General features: G+C 44.2%; 1 protein-coding gene across 1 annotated transcript in view; it reads left to right on the forward strand.

The window, feature by feature from the left end:
• LOC111141812 (calcium binding protein 39) overlaps positions 1 to 23,277 on the forward strand; it is a 93,657-nt gene that overhangs the window by 62,315 nt on the left and 8,065 nt on the right. The window contains exons 3-6 of the mRNA XM_022494643.1: positions 6,153 to 6,317; positions 8,244 to 8,362; positions 13,019 to 13,187; positions 20,321 to 20,380. Coding sequence (XP_022350351.1) covers positions 6,153 to 6,317; positions 8,244 to 8,362; positions 13,019 to 13,187; positions 20,321 to 20,380 — 513 coding nt within the window. The remainder of the gene's footprint in view (positions 1 to 6,152; positions 6,318 to 8,243; positions 8,363 to 13,018; positions 13,188 to 20,320; positions 20,381 to 23,277) is intronic.

The following is a 23,277-nucleotide window of genomic DNA, read 5'->3' on the forward strand; positions in this document are numbered from 1 at the left end:
ATCCAGATGGAAGAAATGTTTCTGACTGGATTGAAGGCCATCGAACAGCATGAATTTTAGCCAACTAAGTGTACGCAGTTTCCAGCACTTTCTCTACAGTGCCGAGAAACCTGGGAGCTGAGGTAGAGAAGTAGAGAAAATTTCAGTGAAGAACATCCAACATTGTTTAGGGGAACAAGAGACCCATTGCTGTGGGCACGCACAGCACAGAAACATGCAGTCTTGGCAGGACAGGTAACACGGTCGATGAGGAGCCTGGTGGATTAGGTGACACAATGGTCTCAACAGCTTGAAAAAGGGTATAGTGCTTGGAGAAGCAGTAAGTGTGACTTGCTTACTCGGTAGGTGTGAAGGGACAGACAGGGAGGTGCAATAAGGAGGATGTGGTCAGAAAGACAGAGAACATGTTGCCTTAATGCCAGCAGGCCAGAGATGGGGGACTAGGCGGGCTCCCTGATATAAATGCCGATAAAGGGTGCCAAGCCAAGCCTACACAGGAACAGACAAGTTTATTTGTTCTGTGTGCTATCTTCATTCAGTAAACACTTGCCACATCACCTTTTCTGGTGAAATACTTCTTAAGGTTTTCTGATCATCTTTTTTTTTTTTTTTTTTTTTTTTTAAGATTTTATTTATTTGAGAGAGAGAGCAAGAGAGAGATCACAAGCAGGGGGGAGGGGTAGAGGGAGAAAGGCAGACTCCCCACTGAGCAGGGAGCCTGATGTGGGACTCGATGTGGGGCTCAATCCCAGAACCTTAGGATCATGACCTGAGCCAAAGGCAGACACTTAACCCACTGAGCCACCCAGGTGCCCAAGGTTTTTTGATCATCTTTGAGGAAAATTTGGACATGTTTCTTTCTTCCTCTTTTTTTTTTTTTAAGGTTTTATTTAATCAACTTGTAACTATCCATGTAATGGGGAACCGAAATCACACAAATAGTTGAAGTATGCATAAAATTAAAAGTCATCATTTGAAATATGAACTTACTCTCTCTCAGGACTGCTAATAATAAGGTTGATGAGTTTTAGTTTTTTATATCATGCTGCCGATTATCCTCTATAGATGGAAACTAACCATGGGTGTAAAGGAAGGTGTAAATTGTGAAATATACAAGGCTGAAGTAGAGCAAGTGAAAAGGGAAAGTATTCTACCCTGTCCTCACAGGCAGACTATGCTCAGTTTGGGGTGTCTCATTCCAGACTCTTCTCTGTGAGAACACAAGGGTTTATGTTTATTGCTCACTGCTGTTGCTCTGCCAGGTAGATTGCCTTTCATGCATGCACTGTGTTTTTTAGGAATTCCTTGCCTTCATGGTGTAATACCACATTTCCCCACATCCAGTTTTCATCTGGATTTTTTTTTACTATCCTGGTGATCAAGATTACCGATTTTCAGCTATTCATCAGGCAAGTATGGCGCACCTGCCAGCACTGGGCTTCTGATGGAGTAGGAGGGAACACAATAATTAGAAATCACAAGGAAAAGCAGAATTATGTACAACTGTGAGAAAAGAAGTATGTGGCAGTGGTAAAGGTGTGATAGAATTTAGCAAGAAAGACTCCTCTGAGGAAGTGATCATTGAGCTGAGAAATGAAAGAAGAATGTGAGTTGGCCAAGAGGTGAGGCTGGGGCATGGGCCTAGGAAACCACATGTGCCAGGATCCTGAAAGGATGCCGGTGTGACCAGAGAAGTGGCGTATAGATGGTGGGGGAGGAACTGTAGTGCAGGGTCTTACAGGACATGTTAAGAAATTTTCTCCAACCCAAGAGCAATAGGTAATTGGAGCATATTTGAAGCAGAAGTCACGACAATCATATTTATGTTAAGAAAGGATCATTCTAGTTGTGGTATGGAGAATGGATTGTAGGGAATTCTAGGAAATCAGTTAGTGGGCTACTTACAGTAGTCCAGGCAAGAACTGTGAGGACTCTGACATGGCGGGTGGTGCTATGGGGATACATGGATGGATTTGGGAGATGTGGTGAATTAGATATTGGGGCGGGTGAGAAAGAGGGAAGGGTTGAGGATGGCTTCTGAGTTTCCAGCATGCACAAGAACATCAGTAGTAGTACCATACAATTCCCTGAAATAGAGAGCAAGGGACAAGTATCAGGCATTAGGGCAAGATCATGAGTTCTGTTTTCAATTGTGTTAGCTTTGAGGTGCCTTGAGACATTCAAGTGGAGACATTTCAAGTGGGCTCTTGAATGTACTAGTAAGAGAACTGGATTAGAGATAGGAATCTGTGAGGTATCTGTGTTGAGGTGTTAATTAAAGGTGTGGGTGTGGATGACATCACTTTGGGAGAGATGATAGAATGAGAAGAATAGACCTTGTACCCTGCCTTGAGGGATTCCCAATATTTAAATGGCCTCGTCAAGAGGAATGAGTCAAGAAGGAGGCAAAAGGAGCAACCAGGGAGACAGGCAGGAAAAATTAGGGTGGTGGTGAGTCACAGAGGACCATGGAGGAGCAGCTTTAGAAGAAGGGTGTAAGCAGCACCTTCAGCTGCTGCCAAGAGCTAATGCGCACTAAAGACAGGGTCGTACTTCCGGCAGGCTGGTCTTTGGTGAGTGGCTAAAAGCTGTAAAGCGCTAGGTGGAGAAGCCCCATGGGACTGGGCTGGGAGGGACCAGGAGAAGATGTGGACTGTAGCACACACGGGTGGACGCTTTTTAGACGTTTGCTTAGGGTGAGCAGTAGTGGGAAAGGGCTCTGGGGTTGGCCAAGGGAGAGCTTATTTGATTTTGTTAATGGGAGTCTTGATCATATCTGAAACTGATTGGGGAGAAAAAAATCAAGTGAGAAGGAGTTGGCTGTATGAGGAGGTGAGAAGACAGACAGGTGAGTTCCTCAGAAAGCCAGAGGGTTTCCATAAGTAGCCCACTAACTGATTGCCTTGAATTCCCTACAATCCATTCTCCATATCACAAGGATCTGCATAAGCAGGCGAGTACAGTGGTTAGCAGATAGGGGAATGCCCTTGATGTCCCACCCCTCCTCAGCCTGTAATACAGGTGACAGTACCATCTTCTCAGTGGGAAGAAGAGGGCTTTACACGTGGGTCCAGGTTGCCTTTCATCTAAGAAATACCATAAGTTGTTTCTATTTCCTGGCTTCTCCCCTTTTTTTAATAGCTTTATTGAGATAACTCACACATACCATTCACCCATTTAAAGTGTACATTTCAGTGGTTTTTAGTTTATTCACAGATAATGTGCAACCATAACCACAGTCAATTTTAGAACATTTCATCACTTCAAAAAGAAACCTCCTACCTTTTAGCTATCACCCTTCTCCCTTCTTATTCATCTTTTACTGTCAGAGCATAGAGTGTGGTCTGAATTCAAATCTAAAATCATATCATGATTTCAAAGAAGAGTACCTGTAAGCTGAGGCATATGAAAGGTTGCCGAGAGCCTCAAAAGTGTGATCTAGCCAGAGATGCACAGGGGGCTGGGCCTACTACTTAGGGTCACTGGTGTTAAATCAGCAGATAACACACTCAGGAAATGCACTAAATGCCAGGTTCTTCCCTGTCAGAGAAAATAGCTTAAGAATAAAGATGAATAAAATGAAATTACAGAAATAACCCATGTAATTAGTTTGTAAGAGAACATTTTCTGTTGATAAATGATTTTATATATTTGTCCCCCAAAAGCACATTTTGGGGTACTTAAACTTGGTATGTGGGATGATGAGCTGCTATCAGAAACCTAAGGCATTCACAGAATCAGGCAGTAATAGCTGACCGGAGAAGGTAAAGATTCTGCGGACCACTGATACTGAAGAAGTTCTGCATGGGATTGCTAGGATCATCTTAAACATCTCGAAAAGAAAATCCTAGTCATCAGAAATCAGCATAGGCTTAGGAAAAAGGTCATAGCAAATTAACTTAATTTCATTGTCTTATATTCAAGAAATATGGAAGAAATAGTATATAGCTGACCCTCGAACAACACGGGGGTAAAGGGCACAGATTCCCCACACAGTCAGAAATCCACATAAAACTTTCAACTCCCCCAGAACTTAACTACTGGTAGCCTGCTGCTGACTGTAAGCCCCGCTGGTAACATCAGCAGTCACCACATTTTGTATGTTACATGTATTGTATACTGTATTCTTACCATAAAGTCAGAGAGAGGAAAGAAAATGTTACTAAGAAAATCATAAGGAAGAGCAGGGGCACCTGGGTGGCTCAGTGGGCTAAGCCTCTGCCTTCAGTTCAGGTCATGATCTCAGGGTCCTGGGCTCGAGCCTCACATCAGGCTCTCTGCTCAGCAGGGAGCCTACTTCCCCACCCCCCTGCCTGCCTCTCTGCCTACTTGTGATCTCTCTCTCTGTGTCAAATAAATAAATCACAATCTTAAAAAGAAAGAAAGAAAGAAAATTATAAGGAAGAGCAAATACATTTCTAGTACTGTCCTATAAAAATAAATGGGTGTATAAGTGGGCTAGCATAGTTCAGACCCTTGTTGTTCAAGGGTCAAGTGTTATTTTATCCAGGTGTTTAACAGAAAGCCTTTTGAGGGGCACCTGGGTGGCTCAGTTGTTGGGCCTCTGCCTTCAACTCAGGTCATGATCCCAGGGTTCTGGGGTCGAGCCCCACATCAGGCTCCCTACTCACCGGGAAGCCTGCTTCTCCCTCTCCCCTTGCTTGTGTTTCCTCTCTCACTGTCTCTCTGTCAGATAAATAAATAAAATCTCTTTAAAAAAAAAAAAAAAGCCTTTTGAATATGATTTGGAAATAGGTTTATATGTAAGTGGCTGAATGACCATGCCCAAAGATTATGAGTAGATCGTTCATGAAAAGAGCATGATGATTCAAAGTCATAATGGTAGGTTCTGTTCAGAGTTATCTCTTTTTCGGTGTTTTGTTTAATGATTGAGGCCGTGGGAGGTATACTTATCAAATTTGCAGGTAATGCAGATATGAGAGTGATAGCTGGTATGTTGGATGTCCTTCAGAATCCAGAAATAACCTCCACGGTGTTGAACAATGGGCTGTTAATGAGGTTAAATTAAATAGTGGGAGGAGTTGAAGCCTTCATTGCAGGGTCACTCAAAGACCTGGCTTCAAATGAATTATATGATTTAATTGCAAAAATTCTTAATGGTAGCCTCAGGCTACATTAACGTTTGTGACATTTATAGGGAAGTCGTGGTCTAGTGTCTTCTACATCTTTCCATCCTAAGTGGGACTGGAACATTAGCCCTACCTTTCTTAAAGGAATAGTTACGGAGGCTGAGAGGAGGTTTTCTGGAGAAGATCAGAGATGGGCAGGCTGCTCCCTGATTTGGGGTGTGTCTTTGCACACTTCTCTCCGCTCTGGTATTCTGCCTTGCGGATTCCCAGCTGTCTCCACAGGGCCTGACCGCCTGTTGTGCCTGCCTTCCCCCTCCCTGAGCAGTGGCCTGGAAGCTCTCCAGGCGGCAAGCTGGGGCAATTGTGAGTTTTTCATTTGTTCCCCTTCTCGTGAGGGTCACTATCCTGTGCTGTCTGAAATTCAGTGTTTTAAATGTAGTGTTTCATGTAATAAATTCCCCAATTTTTTCATCTTTTTTATGGGGGAAGGTAGAACGGGCTCTTGTTCCTCTCTTAGCTGGAAGTGGAAGCTCTTTGGTGATTATTTATTGCTAACATTTTAGTTCGGCATCCAAAGCCGCCTTCTGCTGTCATTCCCTTGTTCCCGCCATGCTTTCCTCAGACAGACTCTATGCTTCTCCCCTCACTCATCCCCACCGCATGCCATTCCTTTCCCTCAGTCTCCTCTTCCCTCGTTCTCGCTCGTCAGTGGCTCTCCGTATTCAGGGCCAGCCCCGCGGCCTCTTCCATGTCCTTTCCCTCCCACGGGAGGCAGAACTGAACCTTCTCTCTCTGTTCTGCTCCTGCCATCCTAACACAGTTTTCGGCATTCCAGCGTACCTATTGTCACTCTGCTGGCCTTCCCTCCGCCACACGTGTGTCAGTCCTCACATGTGTGCACACACGCATGTGCTCAGCTCCCGAGGGCCAGCATGGGCCGGGCCCGCCCGAGTCTCTTACGGAGTTTTGGTGATATCATATGGAGAGAAGGTATGTAACAAATGGATGGATGCCGTACATGGTTTTTTAAAGGAGTTGTTTTTCTCCTCTCCCCCACATCAGGCCACTGAAGAAGTTTCCAAAAATCTGGTCGCCATGAAGGAGATCCTGTACGGCACGAATGAGAAGGAGCCTCAGACGGAGGCCGTGGCGCAGCTGGCGCAGGAGCTGTATAACAGCGGGCTCCTGGGCACGCTGGTGGCCGACCTACAGCTCATTGACTTTGAGGTGAGAAGCCGCTTTCTTCCCTTGCAAGCGCGCTACCTTCCTCCTGGTCCTTTTCCTTGTGTTCTCTCCTTTGAAAGACCCCAAGATTCCATCAGGCTTTTGGCTGCAGGGTTCCTGCCGTGTGAGCGGGCGCCGGCTGCCTGCCCCATGAGCGGAGCCGGGCAGGGGTGCAGGACCGCCTCCTCTCTCCCCACACTGTGTGTGAAGTTTCTTAGGTATTCGTTGTGTCCTTTTGTTTACATTATATTTAATAAAGAGCTGCTGCTTTACGTAATTCACTGGCCTTGGGTTCTCAAGGAGTCAACAATCTAAAGAAGACTAGAATTTCTGGCTTCTCTTGAAAATTTTGACTCTGGCAACATTGAGCCTGCAAAGCCTACCTGGCCTCAGCTGGAACGGAGCAGCTCCCACCCCGTGGCATACTGGGGTGTGCTGCACACAGCAGCTTGCTTTTCTGTCTCAGGGCCTGCTTCACCCAGCTGTGGCTCCTGCCTGGCCCTGGGAGGCGTTTGATATCACTGCCCAAGCTTATACAGCTGAATCGTGCCACGTCAGATGTTCAGTGAATTTAACAGTGACAGTAATGGTCCTTGATTCCAGTCTGAAAGGTAGTCTGAGAAGTCTATATGGTAATGAAGGGCTCTAGCATGGGTATGAGCAGGTTCCTCTGAGTCTTTGTCATGGGTGTGCCTTGTTTTAAGCCCAGGGTTTATCGTCCTGAGTGATCAGTTCGATGTCTGTCCAGGTGCTTCAAAAACCAGGGGAGAGGATTGCAGACGGGTAATCAGATCCAACTTGGGAGAACAGTGGGAGGGTGTGGTTCATAGGTTACTTGAATATAATTTTCATACTAAAGGACAATAAAAATTTACTTCTGTAGAACAGATGATAAAGTTACTTCCCATGTATATAGATGATATCATGTATTTTTAATAGTGTCTCAAATTCCACCAAAAGCAATTTCTATTTCCTCTGCAAAGTTGGGAATGCAGTGTTCCTTCTGCTTTGTCCACCCATCTCATTCCCTGACCTGGACACTGAATTTAATACTCATTTGAGACTCAAATTTAAGAGCAGTGTGTGCCCTTGATGTGTGTTCTTAGAGATTGCCATTGCTTCTCCTGACCTAGCGCAGGGCCCAGGATGGTCTCTGGCGCTGGAAAGCTCTCATTTCACTTACTCTCCTGCAGGCTTGTCAGCCTCGTACCAGGTGGCCATTCTAAAAAATCTCAGGGGTTTGTTTTCGTGTGTTAATTTCTTGTGCAGTTTTCTGATTATAAGGTTCACTGTATAGCAGTAAAGTCCTGCTATCTTGTTTGGTACAGGATGGTTTTACAGTTCTGATCTCTGAGCTGCTGCGTCTTGTGGTACTTAGAGCCTTCATTATTAATCTATATAAAATCTCTCTGAAGTAGGCCTAGTTTAATAGGGGGTTATGTCTACTTGCCATGAAAGCTCAGCTGTTTACAGGATTCTTTCAGTTTTATTATACTAGCAGAAGTAGCTTCTCTTCCTTCTATCACTGTAAAAAGGAAATTATATGTATTGTTTACAACACGAGCATTTTATTTGAGGCTGCTTGTTCCATATGGGTGGGAATCAGATACCTGAACACTGTAAGCATATAGCAGGGTTTTATTTTTCATATCTGAGTCCACATGATCTGAAGGGCTAGAAATGGTTGAAATTATATGCAGTAAGATTTCACTTGGTGAACATAAATTGCTCATGTTAAAAACAGTGTACTACTAAAACGTAGAATTTGGAATTATAAATAAATACGAAAATTTAATATTTGTGAACATTTTAAAGTCAGATATTCAGTCATACAAATATGCAATGCATTAATTTGAGTTTACTTGGGAGGGTGGATGGGCTCTTTGGCGGTTAGTCGGGTAAACATTTTAATGATTGTATTCCTAATAGGGCAAAAAAGACGTGGCTCAAATTTTCAACAATATTCTCAGAAGACAAATTGGTACAAGAACTCCTACTGTTGAATACATCTGCACTCAACAGAATATTTTGTTCATGTTATTGAAAGGGTATGTACAATGTAACAAAATTTATATTCTCAGTTGAAAAATAAAAAGGAAAGATGGTCTTGGGCAAAGACAAGATGGTAAATGTGGGAAAGTATTTTCTCTGTAGTTCAATCAGTTCATTTTTCCATACATCTTAACACATTTCCCTCCTTAAAATTCAGCCAATGAGCTAAACTCCCATATGGGAGTTAAAAGGTAGGTGAATCATGAGCCCTTAAATTCACAAATCCTATACAACTGAAGGAAAAAAGTCTTCTGTGGTCTTACCTCTAGTCCTTAGATTTTAAAAGGTTTTCTGAACTATCAGTTAAATGATGTGTTTCAAGACGTCTTCTTTGGACAGACCTGCACACGGTGAGGCAATAGAAGCTGCCTGAGAAATAGAGCTCAGGTGCTGTATAGCTTATCTATGTTGTGTCAACAAAGGACATGTTTATGAAGTCTGCCCTTTGCTTTTTACCTGTGTGTGTCCACTCACTAACCCACTTAGTTGGTAACTCACCTTGCATCTTCCTGGAACTAATGACTGGGCTGATAAGCAGGCATTTATGGTAGTGTGTTACTATCAGCAAACAAACAAAAACCAAAAAAGCCTGAAAACTTCAAAACAAAAGAAAACAAATCCTCTTCTCCCTCAGGAGTGAGCCTCCCTGATTGGCAAGGTCACCCCCTGTTGTTTTGCACAAGAGTTGTTTGCCAGCTCTGGGTCTGTTGGTGCATCTGTTTGTCCCAGCATTGGTGCTGTTCTATTAAATTGGCGGACGAGCGTTTTACTGGCATCAGTACTGGCGTGAATCAGCTTGCTCTCCTACCCCTCGCTTTATAGCTTGCCTCCCTCTGATTCATATCTCTGCGGTTTAACACTTCCCCCAAGTTCAGACTTGTTTAGACAGAGCGTGAGTCAGTGCATGTGTTTGATGCCAGCATTCTATTTCCTTCTTTCTATTTCTAAATATCTATGTTGCTTCTTCAGATGTTGCCATACAAAACTTTTGGCATCAAATTTTTTGTTGTTACCAATCCAGAGTTGCGTGTGTAAACACGTAGTGAGTAGTTTGAAAATTTGGTGTTCTTAGAGCACCTTCCAGATGCCTTTGTGTATTTTTAAACCGAGTATTTCCTTTTCCATAGAAAGCAGTGGTTATTAAAATCTGTAAATTAGTTTGCCTATATTTTCACTTGAAAGTAGCCAGAGGTATGATATAAATATTGTTAAACATCATGTAAAGTGAGAATTTTAAGGTACAATTTAAAGAAGAATTGAAAGCTCTCATGTGAGCGGGCCAGAGCAGAAAACTCAATGAGGGGGGAGAAGCCTAGAAAATGCAGCTGGTATTGGTCTCCCCTTTTTAGCCTTTAGAGCAGAAAATGTGCAGAAAGCTGGAGGGAAGAAAATAACCAGCCTTTTCCTACCCCTTCCCCAGCTCTGCCTGTCACTAACCTCCTGTCACTCTTACTTGTAACCCTTGCCTCCTCCTCTCCCTCCTTACACACAGCAGTACTTCAGTATGCATCCCTAGGATTTTAGACATAAACGTCCGAGGATTTGTTTTTTACCATAGTCATGATACCACATACAAACCCAATGTTATCTTATACTCAGTGTTCAGATGTCCTAGATTTTCACCCACAAAGCGACATTTTTCAGTTAGTTTGTTTAAATCCAGTTCCAAACAAGGTCCACAAACTGAATTTGGTTCATATGACTCTTATGCCTTCTCTTTTCTTTCTTTCTTTCTTTCTTTTTTTTAATACCATTTGCCTGTTGAAGCAACTGGGTCATTTGTTCTATAGAAAAATGACATATTTTGGATTTTGCATCCCTGTGGTTTCATTTAGTGTGTTTCTTTGTCCTCTGTTCTTTTAAATTGGTGAACTAGTCATTATGAACTCAAGTCTGGGGGTAGGGGGCGTTTCCATATATTTGATGTATTTCAGTCCATTGCAGTTATTATGTCCAGATTTTTATATCCACATTGTGTCATCATTGGGCCATTGGGAAGCTCCTTCAAGTTGGTACTCATGTCCTTTTGGCAAGACCCTGTTAGTCTTTGACTGCTTCATGCTTTCTGGCACAAGATGTCCCTTGCTCATTTTGTACGGGTTCCTGTCCCAGACATGGAAACAGCCATTTCCTCAAGGAACCTTGCAAGCTCCCGTTTAAGATTTCTGTACCTTAGTTCGTGAGTTGAGACCGTTTGCATGCAACGTGACCACCTGCATAGGCTGGAAGTACTTTGTTGTTAGACATCAGGGAGAGACTTCTGCAGCTGGTTTCCGTGTGTGCTTGAATGTAATCTTGTTGCTAGCGTTCAAAGGCATCTGGAGCAGTAGTTTTTCCTCCGGTGACTTGACGTTGATGTATTTTCCTCCCTAGTGCTAACAGGCTGTGCAGCATAACTGTCTGCCCTGTACTCAATGGTTTATGGCTTAATCATTTAAGACAAGCTTGACAAACCACCATCAAAACCTGCCTGACTTGTTGTACCAAACTGTCTTACTCTTGTCTTTCTAGTCTCTTGATTATTAAATTAAGGTCAGTGAAGGTGAATTGTACGATCAGCCATTTTGTGAGCAGACATTTTCAGGACCAAAGCGCTGGTCAGCATTCTAGTTGCTGGGCCACATGTGATACAGAAGAGTCATGAACCTTTGTACGACAGAGGGATACCAGTGCTAGAGAATGAGTAGTATTTTAGGATTTCAGGGGAGGAAGTGTTTAGTCAGTGAGGCGCAAGAGTTGGTACAAGAGGTGAGACTAATGATTGGAGTTCCAAAGGTTTGGAATTTGCATAGTTAGGAAAAAGGAGATTGGGTCCAGGGATAGGAATGAACATAGTGATGGGCAGCAATAAGGAAATAGGAGTGAGTGCTTGATGGCAGAGTGGGAGAGGACATTGTACGGTAGGAACAGATCTGATGAGGGGAAGCCTGGGCATTAAGCCCAGAAATTTGTCTTTACTTGATTAGCAAGTAGAAATCATTTGGACTCCTGAACTGGAAATGCTATTGATACCCTAGTGTATTGGGTAAATGGGTTAGACACAGCTTAAACAAAGATACTACTGGTCAGGGAGCTCCTGCCTTTCTCTAGGGGAGAGTTAATGCAACAGTGGGGATGGATGAAAAGAAATGAAACTAAAATATTTCAGAGAAGTCTTATTAAAAAGGATGGGTGGTGGCGACACCAAAGATGGGAAGGTTTGGATGTGCTGAAAGGGGAAATGTATGAACTGTTCTGTACAATGCAGTACCTCCTAAACACACTCCATCATTTTGCTTTAAATCAATTTAAATTAAGTAACATTTAGAATTCAGTCCCTCAGTCAAGCTAGCCAAATTTCAAGGGCTCACTAGCCACATGTGACTAGCAGTAACCACCACAGTGAACAGAACAGGTGTAGAACACTTACATTATCAGATGAGAAAGTTCTGGAAGACCTGTTTTAGACCTGGGTATCTGAAACAAAATCATGGCGCCAAGTTATAAAAATGAGGAAGCAGGGGAGGGCGGCTGTTTTGCAGAGGGAGATGAGATTTGAATTTAGATATGTAGTGCTTCTGGTAGACTTTTAACTGAAGTTGTCCAGAGGCAACAGAAAATGCCTAACTAGAGTTCAGAAGCAGACTTGAGTAGGGGAATTGTGGAGTCATGGTGGGATCCATGAAAGTGTACAGGCAATCACTGGTAGGCTGGCAGCCACGGAGGTAGGCCCTCAGCCAGGCAAGAAATAGGAACGGTCTGAGGGGCAGAAAGGAGAACTGAGGGAGCTTTTTCTTTTCCTTTTTCAAAGACAGAGATGCAAAGGTTGGCAGTGTGGGGACACTAAGTAGGGTGTAGAACTTATGTTGTGAGAAAAGTTTCTTTTAGCCAGGAAGAGGTCTTTTGCAAGTAGAACATTGGGAAATGCAACCAGTGCGGGAGGGTTGAGGAGCCGGTATGTGGGAAAGACACGAAGCCAGTGCATGCAGCCCAAAAGGCAGTGGAGGGACCGGGGGCTGCCCTCGAGGCTGGACCCCCGTCAGAAGGGACTGGGCAGCACAGCTGAGAGGAAAATGGGGCTCCTTCCTGATCGAGGTGAGACACAACCGTGTGTGCATGACTGATGTTGGGGTATCCCCAGCACCCACCGGGGGGGTCCTCCAGGCTCTCCTTGACAAGCAGACTGTGACCTCCTCAGATCAGGCTTTCAACTTTGTAGGGTTCACGTTGCCAAGAGTCTTAAAGGTTCTGTTTTAACTACTATATTGAAACAATGAAGTACAAATGCTATATATTTGATATACTGTTTTGGATATCAAAATGCTGTTTTGGATACTAGGAATTAGAGAAACCATTTTGTTTCATAATGGTTTTTGGTTCAGCTTTTGGCTTTTCTGAAGTCTTAAGAGCACCACACGTAAATCTTACCCCTATTTGGAGGTGTGACTCTAAATACTTCTCTAATCTTTTACCTAAAATATGACATTTATTATTTATTTATCGTTATTTTTCTTTGGTTTGAAGCATTTGTCACCAGCTAGTGTGTGCGTGCCCTCTAGAATAACTTCCCCTGAGCAGTAACCTGTTCTGGTCACTTAATTAGGACACATCTGAAACTGTTCAGTGTTAGAGGAGTTTTAAAACAGCAATCATGGTTTGTTTTCTTTTTGTAGGTATGAATCTCCAGAAATAGCTCTAAATTGTGGAATAATGTTGAGAGAATGCATCAGACATGAACCACTTGCAAAAATCATTTTGTGGTCAGAACAATTTTATGATTTCTTCAGATATGTCGAAATGTCAACATTTGACATAGCGTCAGATGCATTTGCCACATTCAAGGTAACATAAAACTATAGAATTCTAAATACACTTGTAAGTGTGATTAACTGGTTTGCTGTTTTTTTCCCTGAATCTCTAAGCTCCAAGTCTATACGCGGCTGCCCTCTAGCGGGAAGAGAGAAGATATGTTTTATGTGAGTCTGTGTGACTTAGGTGTATGCGGTGGAGTCACCCTTACAAGGGGTGGACGAGTTCGACTGTGTGGTTGGTGTGATCAAAATTATACTTTTCTGTTAAATTACCCATTAGGTGTGATATATTGATACATGAACGTCTAACAAACAGGTTTTTCCCCTGTGTTGGAACATACTATAGTAGTTTCTTTGGTTAAGCACCAGACAAAGTAGCTGTCTTTTGCTCAGGGCCATGCTAATTTGGAATAGGCACGTCTTCAAGTACTAGAACCACAATCAGGACAGAGATTTCCACGTTGTGGACAGCCCCAAGGGAACGATGGGCTGAGCTCTCCTACCTCATGCTCATGCCAAAACTTATTTGTCAAATGCTTGGGGGAAAGAGAGCAGAATCACCTGCACTATCCAAATTACTCTGTAGCCTCTCTTTCCTGTATACCTCATCTCCCTGTTGTATGTTTGTATAAACTAGATACACATCTGATACGATACCAATGTACAACGCGTGCATTTTTGTTGTGAATTGCAAGGTTCTGTGCTGTTTACACAAAGCAGCAATGTTTATTAGTGTCCTTCACAATGAAAGTAAAGCTTTTAGATGTTACATTCCCTTATATAAAATGTCTGCCCTTCTAAGTGAATATTTACTGCTACTTTAATCAGAATTTAATATAGTTACCCGCAGACTACTTTGCTCAGAAACCATGAACACTGTTTTAGTGAGAAGTAGCCACTTTTCTTGTGAGGGTTCGGTTTTATGGCGATAAAGAACCCTTGAGATAATGAGCACACACCTTGGTTCCTGGGTAAAACTCGTCCCTCACGGTGAGTGAACACTCTTAAAACAGGATGAAAACCTGGGGAGCTGGCCCTTAGGGTTTCTCATGGAACGAGAATCAGGTAATAGTGTAAGAGGTGCCCAAGGATTCATTTCCCGGAAACCATTAAAGAGGATTTCAGAAGCCTTAAGTAAGATCTTAGATATTTTTATGTCAATGTACAAAACAAAATGAATTCGAATTCGGTTTTATAACAGAGCCACAAATGTGATGTCTTTTGTGTCCCTGCATTTTGGGGCTAGGACTCATACTTAGGATATATCGGTGGAAGGGGATACCCCATTCAAAAGCAGCAGGCCTGTTTCGGAGAGAGGTACGGTAACCCTATGTGTTGGGAAGAGATCTGTGCGGAAAGGAAGCCACGAGCTGAGGGCGGCCACTGTGGGAGAGGCAGGTGGGGGGAGAGCAGAGGAGCGCACATCAGTGCCTGACCCAAGAGGGCGAGGGCAGCACAGCTGGCCCACGGGTGAGAGAGCCTTGTTTACACAGCCAGCGGGTTAGGCGCAGTCTCTAACCGTCTTCCTTGGCCTTGCCGATAATTTCATGATCAGCCCTCAGTTAGGGTTGCTGCTTAGAGTTACATTCTCACCAGGGAGAAAGCAGTGGTGGGAATCCCTGTGGGGAAAGCCACCCTGTCAGTTCACGTTAGCCAGAGAGGGAGAGACTGGGCAGCGCCTGGCAGGTAGGTCTACTGAGGAAGGGAAGCTTTCTAGCACAGTGCAGGATGCCAAGGGTGGACTGTGGAAGAGGCGCGCTGAGAAGCTGCCCTGGCCTGTGTGTCTCAGCTGCTCCTGACCACATGGCAAGGGAGGAGCCCTTTCAAGAGGCCCCTGAACAGAGAGCTCTCCCAAGAAACCAAATCAAGGGGAGTCCAAACCAAGACAGCATGGGAGAGAGCAAGCGACACAGAGCTGTCAGGCAGACCTTCCCTCCCAACCCTTCCTAGAAGGAACCCGGGTCAGCGCAGGGACAGTCTCACACTTCCTGCCAGAGGACTCTCCTCTCCTCGTTTGCTCGTGTCCTCTTTGAGAGACTGTTTGTGTCATGGAAAAAGGAGGCTAGATCTATGGCTTGCACCATCCTTGAAGAATATGACCAGACCCATGTCTCCAGAAAATGCACCATGCACAAAAAAACTGTCAGACAAATGCAGCTCATCCATAAACCTGAGTTTAGAGTCTGTGGAACAGGTGCTGAGTCTCAAAAGGAAATTAAAACTACCTGGTCCAGGGGCACCTGACTGGCTCAGTCGGAAGAGTATGTGACTCTTGATTTCAGGGTCATGAGTTCGAGCCCCATGTTGGGTACAGAGGTTACTTAAAAAATAAATTAAAAAAAAAAAAAATCAACCAAACCACCTGCTCTAAATGTGTCCATGATTTGCAGCTTGAATGAATATGTACTAAGATAGTAAATCAGTGGCCAAATGTTGTTCGTGTTTTCTTTTTTGAGGACTTAAGGAGATGGGGAGGGGGCATCAGAAGGCCAACAAATATATTTCCAATTTTTCCAGAGTAAAAGAAGGTAGATTCCCCAGAGAGGCTGGTGGAGCTTGGAGCTTGATGTTATACCTGTGTAAGGTTCTAGAAAGTATTTCTAAAGGATGATTTCTGAGCATTTTGGAAAGGAAACCATGTACCCACAGCCAGCATGGATTCACGAAGAGTAAGTTCAGTCCTATTAATCTCATAGTTGCCAGTAGCTAAAGGGATAAGAGTGTGTGGCTGCCTGGGTTCATTTCCCAGCTCTGCTGTGGATTTAATCTCAAGCTCTTAATCTGTTAAGTTGGAGGTAATAATACTAGTATGTCAAGGTTATTGTGCCTCCACACAGTGTGTGTGCAGAAAACAGTAACTGTTAGAATTATCCCTTTATGACCATAAGGATATACTGGATATTGAATAATCATACAGATTTTTTTTATGGAATCAATGAAAAGAAAGGAGCTGAAGTTTCAGTGTAGTGATTTACATCTAAATGAATGCCCTATCCATAAGGTGCTAGAGAACGGATTTGCCATCACCCCGGAGAGAAATTTCTTGTGGCTTTTCACTGGGCTTTGTCTCAGCCCAGCTGAACATTGTTAATGACTTAGATAAAGGGTGAGGAGGCCTTCTTATCAAATATGAGATGATAGCTGTGAAGGGAGAGATAGCAGACAGTGGTGATCCTAGAATAAGGCTTCACAGCGATCTGCAGAGGCCATAACAGAACAGGATGATGACTGAGGTCTTCCCCTTGAGGAAGTCTAAAGGAGTTCCTCAAGGGGAAGGAGTTCCCAACTCTAAAGGATATGGGAATAAGACATAATAATACAGTTAATACTCAGTATAATACTTTCTAAGTGTAATAGTTACTAAAATGTAGGCAATTTCATATCCGACTCAACCATCTCCTTTACAGATAAGGAAACTGGAGTCTAGAAATGTTGGGTGAAGTCAGGCTATAAATGGGGAAGCCAGAATCTGAACCCAGGCAGTCTGCCTCCAGAGCCCACTCTGAGGAAACGAAATTCTGAATCCGTCCTGTAACATTAAACAGTGTGATGCTGCTGCCCCAGAGCTCCATGCGACCACATAGTGTCTGACCTAAGGAGCTTACGATGGTCTCACCCCACTATAAGCCATTAAGGTAACAACACATAAATGTGCTCCGTTCCAGGCACTACACTTTAAGAGGCACATAGACAAATAGATGACTTGCAGAAGACAGTAGATGGTGAGGGGGACTCAGAACCTGTTGTGTGAGGAGTGGTTAAAGGAACTTGGACGTATTTAGCCTGGAGAAGAGAAGACTCTGTAGGGACTTGCTGTGAGAGCACCACATGTTGTGAGGTGGGGACCTGTAGAAAGTGGGTTGAACCTATTTCTGTAGGCTCTGGCAGTTTCTGGAAATAACCAGGGGATAGGTTTGACTCCAGCGGAGGGAGAACTTTCTAACCCTTAAGAGCTCCAAAGGAGAACCACACAGTTGGGAGAATTGAGTCTTTTGTCTTAGGACATGGTCAAGCACAAAGGAGGAAAATGAGCCACACAACTTGCCAGGGCTCTGTGAAATCGAGCCCTGGGATCAGTGGCATTACCTCAGAGACCCCAGGGCCATCTTTGCCACATGGTGTTTGAGGCCCCAACTTACTAGCTTTTAAGAATCTTTTCAAATTCAGCATACCCTAAAAGTTGGCTGCTCATTCTGCTGGGCTTGGGAGATGACCCCTGCCTTCCTCCCAGTCCTGCCAGGGCCTGGGGTATACTAGAACTTAGATAGGGAAGAAATCAGAGATCTCGCTCCTTCCCCCCACTGCTAGCAGACCCAGCACCTCCTGGTCTGGGAGTACATGGCATTCTGGAAATTCTGCAGGTTGCTGACCACTGACTGCATGACCTTTCCCCTTTGTCTTCTCTGTTGAGTTCTGTCCCCCGCTGTGGTTTGAACTCAACAGAGCTCTTGGCTCTAGCCCCGAGGCTGAGGTTCCTTCTCATCTCTCAGTAGGTAGAGGCTCTGCCCAAGTCCCCACCTCTTTTCCCTGCTTAGAATCCACCTTCTTCGGGGCTGGCTCTCAGCAGTTGCTCCTTTCCTACAGATGTGTCACTCCTGTCTAGGCCCTGGTGTGTCCTGTCTTGACAAGGAGCTTTCATCCTGTGCTGAGTTGGGGTTTGGCTCCTACTTCAGCAGTCTCAGAGCTCCCCTTCAGTCTCCGACCCCAAGGCTATGAGATTTGATTCCCAAATTGACAGTAGTTTCCTGAGTTTCCTGGTGTCTTGAAACCAGATGGTGATAGAATCTTCCCCAGATGGCAAGATGTTTGAGTCCCCCTTTTCCTGTCCGGCCCAGCTGTGAGGCTCTTGCTTCTATTTGAGACCTATCCTTCAGAGTACTTTCCTTACTCAGAACTTCAATAAAAATCTGTTGTACCACGTATTTAGGACTTTTGCTTTCTAGAGCAATATTTTCTACCTACCTGTCCCTAATATCAACCCCAGTTGAGAGCCACTGTCTTTAAGACCCCTGCCTTGGGCATTTTCTTCTGTCAGATTATGGCAAAACCACAAACACTGGGTTCCTTTCGCTGTACTTCCTTATATTGGTCTCCAGGATGACTTAACCACAGAAAAAGTGGAAATGACACTTACTTTTGCACGAATCCTGACACACTAATCCCTTAATCGGCTTATTCATTTGTTCATTCAGCTCACACCTCAAGTCTGAGCGCCAGCCCCGTGTCAGGCACTGTTTTGTTAGGTGCTGAGGCTCGTCAGTGAACGAGACAAACCCTTGCCCTTGAGGCTCCTGCGCAGGGAGGACCGCCATAAACAGACGACAGTAGCATGGAGGAGGAAGGCCTTTAACAAGCATCCTTGATGTATTTGAGGTCTTGTGTACCTCTCTCCCGGATAGCTGACTCCCGGATAACTGACTCCTGCGGGCCAGTATGCTAAGATAATACAAATTCTCCTTTCCCTCCCTGCCCCCCGCCATCTCTTGCCCCATTTGGGGAAGCTTTATGGCATTTCTTTTCCAGCTTCTTGAGGCTGCTCAAACATCAGGTTTTCTAATTTTATCGATTTAATCCCCAAAGGGAATTTGGAAAAAAATTAGATAGGTCTTTCCTGGGCCCTATCCAGCAGTTTGAACACCTGTAAATCTTTGGGGTGGTTAGAAGCCTTCTTGAAAGCATACTTTGAAGATTGCTTGATGTAATATTTTCCCAAAACTGTTCCCTGCTTTTATTGGTTCATTCATTTATCAAATATTAAGCTCTTACTATGTGCTGGGCATTGCATGGCTGCTGGGGATTCAAAGATTAGTAAAATAGACATGACTGTTATATATTTAGAACATAAAGTCTAGCATGAGAGAGATGGTAATCAGATAATCCCACAGACGTAAAGACAACTCTGTCCATGCTTCAGTACTGGTGACCAGTCTGGAAGATTTCTCTACGGCAGTGATGTGGGAGCAAGGTTCAGAGGTGGTAGTTAGCTAGGCCGAGGGGAAAGCCTGTATGAGGAGGCCCTTTCAGGGAAGGGCAGTCACATAGTAGACAACAAAAGAGCTCCCTGCAGGATCACTCGAGACCTGCCAGATCCCCACGAGGATGCAAGAGTTGTAGTGCTTTCCACACGTGTTTGACCATGGAGCATTTCCTAGAGCATTTCTCAGGACTGGCACTACACTTGGACGTACTTCAGGAAACACTAGTTCATCGTGACCTGGGCCACTCAAACATCAACAGCTAAGAAAACAAGGAGAGTTGGTTTGGAGAACAAGGATTATTGGCACTAAGCTCTCCAGTGGGTGGCTCTAAAGGAATTGTATTCAATTCAGTAATTCACCAAGTAGTGACTGACTGTTTCTGCTGTCACATGTTCCATTCTCTTCCCACCTGGTGAGACCAAGGCTAGTTCATTGCTAACTTCCAAGTCCTTAAAGGCAGGAACCACATCTTTTTATCTTTGTAGCCCTAGCACCCATAACTTTACCTGGCACATAGTAGATATTTTCTGAATGAATGACCCTTGAGTTGCATCCTGGGAGGGCCATATGGGTGAGGCATAAGCTGTCGTTTGTAGTCATGCGTAATTGGACTCTGAGACATTCTGAGGTTTGATACTACATTTTTGCAGCCTTAGTCTGCTTACTTAGGAGCTGATGTTTATAAGGTGGTGGGGTTTTTTAAAATTCTGTCCCTGAGAAAAAGATTGCATTAGATATGAAACTGAATGTAACAGAATTTAGGAGGAAGAAAATGGATCCTCCAACTTTCTCTAATGAAAGAAATTTCCTTTCTCCACCAGGAACAGTATCCTATTTGACATTTTAACCACAATCATTTACTTTTATTTCACTTTATTGCTTTATTCCCTTTGTTTGAATTTGTATTTCTTTGAATTTATGTTTGTTTTTAAATTTCTCCTTCTAAGATTTGTAGACCTGTGACCAATCACAATCATTACAATCACAGTTTCAAATTATTAATGATTTGATTCACTTTTACCTAGAATCAGCATTTTGAATATAATTCATGTTCAAATGTTTTTAAGTATAGTGATTTTTAACAACAGTTTTTATCAGGTAAAGTGGCGTGGCATGTTTTAGGATTCTCTTTTCTAAAGAATTTGAATGCAGAACAACTGTAAAATTGCGTCTTTTCTTTCTCTAGGATTTACTTACAAGACATAAATTGCTCAGTGCAGAATTTTTGGAACAACATTATGATAAAGTAAGTATATGAACTAGTACCTTAAAATTATAAGTTTGGGAGCATCTGGGTGGTCCAGTCAGTTAAGCATATGACTCTTGGGGCACCTGGGTGGCTCAGTCGTTAAGCGTCTGCCTTCAGCTCAGGTCGTGATCCCAGGATCCTGAGATTGAGCCCCATATCAGGTTCCCTGCTCAGTGGGAAGCCTCCTTTTCCCTCTCCTACTCTCCCTGCTTGTGTTCCCTCTCTCGCTGTCTTTCTCTGTCAAATTAATAAATAAAATCTTTAAAAAAAAAAAAAAAAAGGCATATGACTCTTGATTTCAGTTCAGGTTATGATCTCAGGTTCATAAGATCAAGCCCCATGTCACATTCTGGCCGTGCTGCCTGTAGAGCCTGCTTAAGATTCTCTGTCTCTCTCCCTTTGCCCTCCTCACACACATGTGCATGTGCTCTCTCGCTCTCTCTCTCTCTAATGAATTGTAAGTTTTGTACCAGAAATGAAAGACTTAAGTTAGATTTTTATGCCAGTTACTTATTTTGCATATGTTTATAATGATTTTATATGGTGCTATCATCATTTCTCTACTGAATTGAGGTAATAGAGTCTTAACTTGGTCAGGAGTAGAATTTTATCTTTTTGATTGACACAGTACCCTTTGCATCTTTTCTTGCTTTAGGGAAGGAAGTAAAAGTGCTTTGTTGCCAAATGACAATATAAAATTAAGATAAAAAGAAAATTATCATAAGACTTAACTCTCCATTTCCATCGGTTGCTGACATTCCTGTTGCTTCTAGGAGAGAGAAGGAAGGGGCGTGACCACGAGAGTGAGAAGAGCACTAGCCTAGAGGGCTCTGCTGCTGCCTTCTTGTGGCCATGACCAAGGCCGTTACCCCTGGGGGACTCAGATGTCCGTCCTCCTTTTAAAGTGAGGACAGTGGACTAGCCCAGCAGAAGGGTTCCTTCTGGTTTGAGCCTATGTTACACTGCCGGGTACTGAACTGGAAGTTCATCAACAATCCTGAGTGCTCTAGATCTGCACAGCAGCCCTCAGGCCACAGTGCCCAGGCTCTGCTCCCCACCACACCCACGAGCGCCTCCTAATGCTAGACTAGCTTAATGCCGTGCTGTCCACAACTGGATGTGTCTGCTTAGAGAAGCTGGGATAGTAACAGCCCGCTTATAATTCCCATCTAACCCATGAGATCTGGCTTAACTTTCCATTCTTCCACTGGTCATTTGAATTTTTGAAATCCTAGGCACATTATGTTCATACTGTTCATTATTCACTTTGCTGTTCAACTAAATTGTAAGATGCTCGGAGGCAGAATCTGCGCTTTTGAACTCATGCGTGCTCCTCTCTCCCTCCCACTCAGTAACATCCATCATGCAATGCTCAGTACATAGGGAGTCCCTCATAGAAGGCCTCACGAGTGGCTTAAACATTGCTGGTCGCCTGTTTTTTTTTTTTAATTTTCCATTTGGACATGGTATGTTTCTTTGCATGTGTGTTGGTTCAAAATGGGGGCCTTTCTACAGCAGTTAGAAGCATGGGCTTCGGCTCCAGGTTGCCAAGAGTCTGGCTCTAAGTCCCAGCCCCACCTTGGGTGGCTGCCTTCATTCACCCTCTGCCCTCAGAATCCTCAGCCCAAAAAGAAGGCTTGTAATAGCAGCGTCTCTGTTGTCATGGGTTGCTGTGAGGACCTAGAACATGTGTGTCGTGGGCAAGATGGCAGCAGCTGGAACTCGGTGAGCAGCCAGTAAACGTCGGCGGGTTGTTCGTGTTGCTGCCAGGTCTCAGGGATTCTCTGACTGAGCACACTGGTGTCTTAGCTTAAAGCCCACCGAAGGCACAAACTAACAGTGACATTGGTTTAGTTTTGTAGTAAAATAGTTTCCTACATGTTAGTAATGGATGACATTGGTTAACAGGATTTTAGGAGAATTTCTGGGAGGCAGCTGACAGAAGTGTGTAGACCGTGAGGTCAGATCTGAGGGATCGAAAAGGCGAGTGAGGGGCCAGAGGTGCGATTACATAAGACTGTGTCACCGGAAGTCCCGCACACCTGGGCCCTGAGCTTCCTAATAACCAGAAGGATAGAGGGAAACAGAATCCATTAAAAAATCACAGCACCTGTAAAACAAAACACATTTCTCCCATTGGGGTTCTCAGAGGAATGGGTCAGAGTGGCATGCAGTGGACGCAGCCCTCAGGATGACTGAGATGCCGAACTGAAGTGTGGTTAGTTCCCTGAGAGCAGATCTTGGAGGAGCCACAGCGGTGCCTGTCCTTGCCCTGGTTCCTAACCCAGGGAAGAGAGTCGATTACCCCGGGGGAGCGGTGGGGGGGTGGCGCGTGGACTGCACGGGCACTCTTCAGCCAGTCCTCTGGCCGGACAGTCTCTTGTGCTTATGCTTATCGGAAGAACTGGGCCACAGACCATCTTAACCTGCATTTTCTGTCAAGAACTTGAGGGGAACATATTCTGTGTCACCGACTGAAGGCAGATCCAGTTGTTTGGATCGTTGGTTTGATGATCCTTTGAGCAGAAGTGTGGGTTAACATCCTTCTCTGCAGAGGTCTCCATCCCACCTCTGCCTAGACAGAAGCATAGGTTCTGGGTTAGCTCTAAAAGCAAGGGTCAGAAAACCTTTCCTGTAATGGGCCAGGGAGTAAATATTCGAGGCTTCCTGGCCATGCAGTCTCTCTCTCTCCCCTCTCCCTCTCCTCTCCTATCTGTGGTGCGGAGAAAGCAGCCATAAACAATACACAAACAGACTCATTTGCAGTATGTCGATGAGCATGGCTGTGTTCCAGCAAAACTGTATAAAAGCAGGGCAGGCTCGATCTGGCCCAAGAGTGGCAGTTCGCTAGGGCCTGCTGTATGCAGACCCATGGGAAAGCATAGGCACAAACA

Source organism: Enhydra lutris, unplaced genomic scaffold, assembly GCF_002288905.1.
Source record: "Enhydra lutris kenyoni isolate GAN:26980312 unplaced genomic scaffold, ASM228890v2 scaffoldscaffold1, whole genome shotgun sequence".
Classification (NCBI taxonomy): Eukaryota; Metazoa; Chordata; class Mammalia; order Carnivora; family Mustelidae; genus Enhydra; species Enhydra lutris.